The sequence below is a fragment of the Gossypium raimondii genome, chromosome 2, assembly GCF_025698545.1.
Source record: "Gossypium raimondii isolate GPD5lz chromosome 2, ASM2569854v1, whole genome shotgun sequence".
NCBI lineage: Eukaryota > Viridiplantae > Streptophyta > Magnoliopsida > Malvales > Malvaceae > Gossypium > Gossypium raimondii.
The window spans coordinates 30659948-30669275 of record NC_068566.1 but is presented as its reverse complement, the minus strand read 5'-3'; the positions used below and the strand labels follow the sequence as shown (position 1 = coordinate 30669275).

The 9328-nt window shown below is 33.3% G+C and overlaps 1 protein-coding gene across 1 annotated transcript; it reads right to left on the bottom strand.

The window, feature by feature from the left end:
• Positions 1-3807: 3807 nt before the first annotated feature.
• LOC105788153 (metal tolerance protein 1) lies at positions 3808-7025 on the bottom strand. The gene is made up of 4 exons (XM_052627071.1): positions 6845-7025; positions 6455-6518; positions 4062-5323; positions 3808-3931 (listed from the first exon to the last, which is right to left on the bottom strand). Exons 3-4 carry the CDS (start codon positions 5321-5323, stop codon positions 3928-3930), a joined length of 1266 nt encoding a protein of 421 aa, XP_052483031.1. The 5' UTR covers positions 6455-6518; positions 6845-7025; the 3' UTR covers positions 3808-3927.
• Positions 7026-9328: the final 2303 nt, after the last annotated feature.

Below are 9328 nucleotides of genomic sequence, written 5' to 3'. Positions count from 1 at the left end.
TGGAACAAAAGCACCTTGTGTCTCATCTATGTATAGTTTCAATGTCTTTCTAAATCTATTCACCACCGCTCTTGAGATGATCTTATAAATCATATTGCATAAATTGATGGGTCTAAATTGTACCATATTTCTTGGGGTAAGGACTTTTGGCAACAAAACTATATTTGTTTTGTTTATGCCATCAATATCCTTCCTGTTATTCAATACTTCTAGACATAATTTCTTAACATCCTTCCCACAATATGCCAAAATTTCAAGTAGAAGAAAGCAGGAAATCAATCCATGCATAAAGCTTTGAGAAGGGCCATTGATTTTATCGCCTCCAACACTTCTTTCTCTGTAAATTTTCTCATAAGCTCCTCGTTTAGATTTCTGTTATACAATGTTGGATATGGGCTATTAAGTTTTCGCAATCCTGGAATGGCTTGGATGCAAACAATTCTTTAAAATAACTTCTTGCAAGTTGGAGTAGCGCCTTTTCTCCTTCCACCACCACGTCGTTCTCATTCTCCAAAACCTTCACTGTGTTTCTTTTTCTTTTTTGTGAAGTACAATTATGAAAAAAAGAGGTGTTGCGATCTCCCATACAAAGCCAATTCGTTCTTGTCCATTGCTCCCAAAAGAGCTAATCTTTATCAACTTCCATGTTCAACGCTAGTTTTACTTCCACTATTTCTTCTAATCTCTCATTATTAGGATCTTCTTTATTTAAACAATCTAGCATAGTCTTTAATTCTTCTTTTTTCTTATGATGTTTCCCTCTATTTCCCTTCGCCCAAGTTTTCAATTACTTCCCCAACTCTTCAAGTTTCAATGGTACATCCAGCTCCTGAATTGTCCATCCTTGCTTTACCATATTCTCAAAATTTTCCTCTAGCATCTAATCTGCATTAAAATGAAAAGAAAAATCATCATGTCTTTTGAGACCTTTTCTAGCCCCCACCGTGTCAATTAGAATCGGGCAGTGATCTAAGAAGCTGTGGGCTAGATGTCTAACCGAGTGATCCAGAAATTGCTCCCACTAATCTAAATTAGTAACTCTTCTATCCAATCTTTCCCTTATGTTGTTATTAGCTAGCTTTCCTCTATCCCAAGTGAACCACTAGCCTGAGAAACCTAAATCGTTTAGGCCACAATCATCTAAAGCTTCTCTAAACGCTGCCATTTGTCGATTCTCTATTAGGCGGCCTCCTTTCTTTTCAAAAGAAAACATTACTTCATTGAAATCCCCACTACTAACCATGGCATCTGAACATCTCCATTTAATTGTCGTAATAGATTTCATGACTCTCGTCTTTGGTTCTTAACTAGGGATCCATAAAAACCTGTGAATCTCCAACGAGCATCCCCACTTCTTTCATCCACTTCCACATCTATGTGCGATTTGGAGAAACTTTTTAAAGAAATTGAAACCTCATCTCTCTAACCTAATGAAAGACCTCCTCTAAATCCTTCCGTGCTTACATCTATCCCATTCAAAAAACTACATGTTCTTCTTATGCATTCCATCTTCCTTGAATTAACTTTTGTTTTTATAAGAAATAACAGATGATGTTGAGCTTGTCTCAAGCTGTTCTTAAGACATCGAACTATTCGTGGTTGCCCCAAACCACGAATGTTCCAACATAAAGTTTTCATTGCGACTGCTCGGCCTGCTTTCTAGCAGTCGCCGATAATTTATTGGTAGATTTTGTCTTCATCAAGTTGTTATTGGTAGATTCGATTAGTCTTTCTTCTAGCTCAAATTTGTCACCCTTTCTATCCTAAACTCCCTACTATCCCTATGGCCATACCTTTCTACAGTTTTGCTTCTATTAATGCTTAATATTATGCTTCTCCCTTTTACCTAAACAACTGCCCGCCTCCAAATTCGTCCTCTCACCTTCTATCTCCACGCTTATCACAACTCTTTCCCTTCCTGACCAACTCTTTTGGCTCCTCCCTCAACCATCTGCTTGGCATCAGTTCAGCTCTTTTAGGAGGAGCACGTAAAGAGATATCCCAACCAAATTATTCATCTTAAACTTCAATTAAGAGGTGTAAAGGGAAAAAAATTTCCCCATTCCCTAATCTTCCATACAAAAACAAAATAACGATAATTTTTCATATTGAAAATAGGCACAGGTCAATTTATCCTTCCCATATACGATTCACTTTCTTCTTCTCAAAGGGTTTCGAACATCCAACCTAACTTGTATCTTGATAAACTTCTTGATCCCTCTTGTGACGATTGTAGCAACATAATCCATAAAATCACCTACGAAGTTCCCTAGTTGCCTTGTCATTCCCTCTGACATACATCCTAGAGGCAAGTTATGTATTTGGACCCAAAAGTTTGTATTAAATAATGGGACTTGAATTGGATCTTCTCCCTTCCTTAATCTAAGAAAAAGGACCAAATGTCTATTAAAGAACCAGGGAATTCCATCGATCACCCTATTTAGGTCTAATTCATTATAAAACCGAAACAATATTCTTTTATCTTCAATCTCTGAAATCGTAACTCCTTCAATTGGGTGCCAGAATTCCGCAAAGACATTCATTAACGAAGGAAAGTGAACAACACTATTAGTAAGAGCTTTCCTTATCAAGCACAGATTGAAATCCTCCTCAATTCCTCTTTTTCTTCGACATCTTACACTAGATCGTCCTCTTCATCAGCCAATTTTAAATTAGCCAATTCGTCTTCCATATCCATCATCTTTCTCTTTGAGTCTTTAATCAGACTATCCCTGTATTTGAACTATCTAATCGTAGATGAAGAAATCGGGACAAAAACCCCAAACCTGCTACTGTCGGCAGAAGAAAACAAAACGAAAAAATAAAGAAAACCCTAACCTGCCACTTGAGCATATAATGTATTATTTAACCTATGTTTACATAAAAATATTTTAAATTCAACATTAATTTAAGTAAACAAAAATATTCATTAAAAATAAAATATTCACAAAAATAGTCAAACAAATAATATTAAATACTTTTTAAGCAAATGATATTAAATATTTTAAGATGAAATAAATTAATGGTGAGTATTTGATATAATGACAAATGTACTTTTTCTTATATGTGTCTCTTTTCTTAAATATTTATTTTTAATATTTTACTATACTTTATAAAAATTTTGACGAGTTTAAAACTCCACTAACAATGCACCAAATAATTACTCATAAGTTAATCCATTTAATTAATAATATATCAAATCAAATCTTAAAAATAAATGATAAAAATTAGAATGCACAAATAGAATGTTTTCAATTTTATCTACTTTTATAAATTTTTATAAGATCAGGTTAGCGGTTGTAGGGCTAAATTTTTAAATATTATTTGATAGCTTTTCAAAAATATTCATAAATATTTCTGGAACATTTGTTTTTCAAATAAATAAAAATAAAAAACTTTTGTATAGTTTTTTCAAAAATAATTTTTATATAACATTTTTAAGTTATTTTTATTGTCTTAAATATAAAATATTTATTTTATATCATAAAATTAAAATTTAATTATAAATTAACTAAAAAAATCAATTACTTTTTCTTGTGAACTAACTGATATTTTGCTTGTGAACACCTTTGCTATAAACTTTAGTTTTCTTTTTCTCAGCCTTTATGTGATTGTAGCTGTCAACTTTGATCATTAATTACTTTTTAGCAATATAAAAAGGTATTCAATGGATTGGATCATAGGTAATTCTACTAATGGGGTCCCTGTGGATGTCACCAAGTGATTTCATGGAGTTGTAACCTTTTATGTTGAAAAATATTTGGTGTATCAAATTTGAATTGAATAAATTTGTCATTAAACACTTCATTTACTAGGTTCTCAGTTCAACTACCGGAATTTTTTTTAAAAAAAATTGAGGGTAACACTCGCCATTAAAATTAACAGTTCATAACTCCTGATAGTTTCTATTCTATCCGTTTGGCATGGCTACCTACAAAAGGGAATGGATATAATGAACATGCTAGGTGATGGGAGATATGCAAACACAAGCAACATAGAGGAATATGAAGAAATCTTGAAAATATACCAAAAGCGAAAAACTGTAAAACTACAAAACTTACTGCGCCATGGATTCACACTGGCGTTCTATCTGAATAGTCACATGACTGATATTGTAATCTCTCTTGATGTAATCTATAACCTTGTTCAATACCATGTCAGCATCAGCTTCAGGCTTAATTAATACATGGCAAGCTAATAACACCTTACCAACAGTTATAGCCCAAATGTGCAGTTCATGTATGGCAACAACCTCATCCATCTCGCATAAACCCTTCTCTAGCCTTGTGGCATCGATTTCTTGGGGTGTGCTCTCCATAAGAACTTCCAAAATGTTTCGTAGCATCCTGATGGTTGTTCCCAGCACAATGATGGAGAACACAAGGGTGCATATCAGATCAATTATTTTCCACTCAGGCTTGTACCAAATAATTGCTCCACCAATCATCACTCCAATACTCTGAATGGAATCCCCCAAGACATGAAGATAAGCCCCTTGAACATTGATGTTCCGTTCCTTCTTCTGAGGTGCTTCACTTTCTGACTTTTTTTCACTATTCTTAAGCAAAGGCTCTAGATGGTCAGCTTCATGTGTATGATGATGATGGTCATTATCTAGTTTAGAATTTGAGCCATGATCATGGTGGTGGTGGTGATGGTGAGAAGTTATACTTAATCCGTGATTATGTGGTTCACTGTCACGGCTATGACTATGATCGTGGTGATCATGATCATTCCCACCATGGCCATGATTATGGCCATGGTGATGCCCATGGTCGTGACCCAACAGGAGAGCCATAGCAATATTAACAACTAGACCAAATGCAGAAATTGCAAACATGAGAAAGCCTTGAACTTCACCAGTATCATGGATAAGTCTAGCTATGGCTTCATAAACAAGGATGCCAGCTAGAAGCCATATCATCTGGATGGACACAAGGGCACCAAGAATTTCAATCCTGAAGAATCCATAAGATTGACGTGGAGTTGCCTCCCACCCTGATGCCCAAAGGGAGAACAAGGAGATTGCAAATGCTGCAACATCTGACAAGAGATGAGCTGCATCAGTTAGGATTGCAAGGCTGTTGGCTTTAATGCCTCCAACCACTTCTACGCTCATAAAGACAACACAAAGCACTACTGCCATCAAAAGTTTACGCATAGAGGCTGTACGTTCCTTAGCATCTTTAGAACTGGTTTGAGCATCATTAAACCCACATGGTGCGCCTCCACAAATCGTATTTCTTCCCAGGCTTGTCCCTACTGCTGGGACATCTCTATGTACTTCAATTATATGTCCTTGTTCAGAGTTTTGCGCTTCCATCTGAAAAATAGTATAAACAACCACAACGAGAATAATTTATTATATTCACAATGACTTGAAAGATATTGCAAAATAAGAGGTGAATGATCAAAGTAATTAAGACAGCTTAAGTCTTGTGTCAACAAAATATTGCGTTATATTCACTTCCACAGATACTCTTCATATCTCTCATCAAGCACATGATGCTTAAGCGCCCTCTTTTCCCACTCTTCCCCATATGACAAAACGGTACCCTGACCACAATATGTAGATGCCTAATAGAAGTTTCATTTCACCATTTATTTAACCAAAATGCATTACTATAGAAACCTTAGATTACTAAATCCTTTCTTATGCTTCTCATACCCAATTGCTTCAAAATGATTTTCCCGCTTCATTGAAAAGTGGCAAAAATTGCTAGCGTAGCTAGTAATTTGTTGTGTCAAAGGAGGAAAAAAGAAATGGAAAAAAAAAATACCATCTTCAGTATCAGGTCATTGTAAACACTAAAGACAGCAGGGAAAACTGCAGAGACGCAGGTGTTAGGCAAAACGGCACCATTGATGGGAGATTTATGTCGTAATGCAGAAGATTTTCGATAATGGAGATTACTTAAAGGGCATTAGAGTGTATGTTTGAGTTCCTTTAAAACTCTATCTGACTGCATATTGCTTAGTGTTTATCTTTCAATTATAAGACAGCCATATATGTTAAGCCTTGAAACTCTTTTATTAAAAAAGGGGACAAAATAAGAGGGCAGAGAAGAATTATTCAAGTCTTCAGATTCTAAAATTCTACTGAAGAATCAAAAACAAACTCAGCAGCATACATCACAATAGCATCCCATATTTTATTTGAAAGAGAAGAAAAAAAAATACTTCACAAGGCAGTCTACAATAAATAGTTTTATATACATGCATGCATAAATACACCCATAAATATACTTGTATATATCCATGTAAATATATATATATATATATATATCCATATTGTAGCCGTTTTAAATACTATGATCAAATAAAGATGAAAAGAAACTCCAAACATAATCATTCACAATCAATTTCAACGAAAAGATTTAGTCATTTACAGCATGGAAATAAAGAATTTTCAAAAGAAACCCATCGAATAATCAAATAAAAGAAAAAGAATTACCTTCTTTAGTCGTTCTTCGTTTCCGCTTTGAATTACTGCAACCTTTTCTGAAACTAATAAATCCCTAACGCAATATAGAAAAAAAAATTTAAATTTCTCTCTCTCTCTATATATATATATATATTTTTTTTTGCGTACCATAAAGAATGAGTAAACATGAAAAGAAAATTTATACAGTTTTTAATATTGGTGTTCGAACTTCTAAGGGAAAACCAGTTTTTATATTCATTATTTTCTGGAGAAATCGAATAAAGTTACCTTCAATCAAAATGGTTTCTTTCAGGATCTGGGAAAAGTGGGGAGAAAAAGATAAAACCCAGATTCCTGATATTCGCTGCTATAAAAAAACAAAGTTGAAAAGTAAGAAAATGAAAGAGAATAAAATAAGACCTTGGATTGGAGTAATCTTTGAGGTTGTGAAAGTTTTAACAATGGCAGTGGCTCCACCAGATTGCAATGAAGCAAAAGGAAAAGAGAAGAACAATTCTTTTTTGGTTCAAAACTAGGAGCAATTCTTAATAATTCTGAATTAAGTAAGTATTTATAGGTATAAATTTTGAAGACGGAATTTGGAGTAGCTGTAGGAACAGTGTTAATTTTTTGTTTTACTTTTATAGCTTCTTCCTTTAGGGTTTGTTCCTATTGGCTTATATTGTTTTTTGTTTTGGAATTCATATCATTATTAAATGTGAATGTCATAAATAAAAAGTTATCAAATTTTATACTCCAAACAGAACCATATATTAAAATTTAAAATAAATAAATAAATAAACAGCTGAATACTAATTTAGAGTTGAAACATAAAAAGGCAATTTTGGCACAAAGATTTGTTTTCCTTTTTGTTTTTTGTTTTTTTGCTTTTGGTACAAAGATTTGTTTTCCTTTTCTGTTTTGTAGTCGGTAATATTTATAAAATTTATCCTCTAATATTTTTATTTTTATTAATTTAGTCAAATCATTTCTTTAACATAAATGTTTATTAAAATATTAAATTTTTAACGATATTGACTTAACAACCACGATGATATCGAAATGAGTTAGAAAATGTTAGTACAAATCTATGATTAAGAAAATCTCTAACACACGAACGAAGCTCAAACAGAAAAAGAAGAAATCGGATAAGGCTCCAAGGCGTGTATCAAGCCACTATTTTTAAGGTTATATTCGCCCCCACCTATCTTCGATGTGCAAACGAGTTTCAAGCAAATTAACCTTGAGGATGCAATGAAGCCAATGACTATTTGCCAATGATTATTTGTGTTTTTCATTGACAAGAATAGTCCACTAAACACTGAGCAATATATAACAATAAATTTAATTTCTACAAAGAATTTTTGTAGTAAATCTTTATAGAACAATCTAATAATATTAGAAAACGAGGAAGGATATAAAAAACTTTTATAACTAGTTGGTGTGATTTTCAAATGAAATCTCATTCCTATTTATAGGAATTTTCATGTCTCTTCATAGTGACATCTTTCAATAGGTGTCTTTATGAATAAATAAATAATAATAATTATTCATTTAATTTTATAACTGTTCAAGTAATATTGTTTGAATAGTTATAAATATTTTTCAAAAATCAAATGATATAACTTTTGACCAATGATCAAAAGATTTATCTTTTGATTAATTACACCCATTCACTTATAGTTTTTGGAATACTATAAATATTTGAAAATGTTCCAACAATCTCCCCCCATTTTCAAAATATTTTAGATTTTGATATTCTTGGCAATCAATTTGCATAAATGAACGTGTCTTATGATTGAACCTTCACTTAGTGAAAATATGTTAAAGTTAATCGAAATTGAATGGTAGACTAAGCATTGAACCAACTATTCCATTTGATTAACTGAACACATCTCACACAATGATTTCAACATCGATCAATGCATAGTATCTAGGGATACTATTTTGGCCATGTGTCTGTGTCCTTTTTTTCATGAGTGCTGTCAAAGTCAAGCTCTTGTACTCCTAGAAGCGGCCACACTTCCACTCACATAGGTAGATCCCATCAAGAGTGTTCCCGTAACTATAACACTCTAACATATTTATGTTATGGGTCCATTAAGAATACATTACTCATCACTCCCTTATCATTACGGGTACCTAGCACTTTAATCTTAGGATGGGTTTATTTATAGTGCTAACAGTCACATACTAATGATGTACTTTGTCTCATTGAACTCAAAACTTGACATTATACCAAGCATTAAGTCGAGTTTCCATAGTGGATGACTCTAATTAATGGGCTTGAGTCCCATCCCTTTTGAGGTCTTTTTTACTGCATCTCTAGCAAGACTTTTTGTCAAAGGATCCGCCAAATTTTCATTTGACCTCACAATATTAATAGTGATCACTCCATCAAAGATTAATTGTCGGACATAGCTATGTCTTAATCCAATGTGTCTAGACTTTCCATTATATACTTGGCTATATGCCTTTGCTAGAGTAGCCTCATTATCATAACAGATAGAAATAGATGAAATTGGCTTAGGCCATAAATGTACATCATAAAGAAAATTTCTTAACCATTTTGCTTCTTTAGATGCAGCGGCTAATGCAATAAATTCTACTGACATGATGGAATCAGTAATACATGTTTGTTTCTTGGAACCCCAAGAAATAGTTCCTCCACTAAGAATGAAGATCCATCCACTAGTATATGCATGATCTTCCAAACTTGTAATCCAACTAGCATCCGAATAACCTTTTAAAACTAGAGGATATCCATTATAACACAATCCATAGTTAAGAGTTTTCTTAAAGTACCTAAGTACTCTATTCAAAGCTTGCCAATGCAAACTACTTGGATTACTTGTGTACCTACTTAATTTCCCACCAGCATATGCAATACCTGGTCTTGTACAA

Excerpts from the sequence above, each read along its gene's own strand:
- LOC105788153 (XM_052627071.1), bottom strand. The coding sequence starts at position 5,323 with ATGGAAGCGCAAAACTCTGAACAAGGACATATAATTGAAGTACATAGA.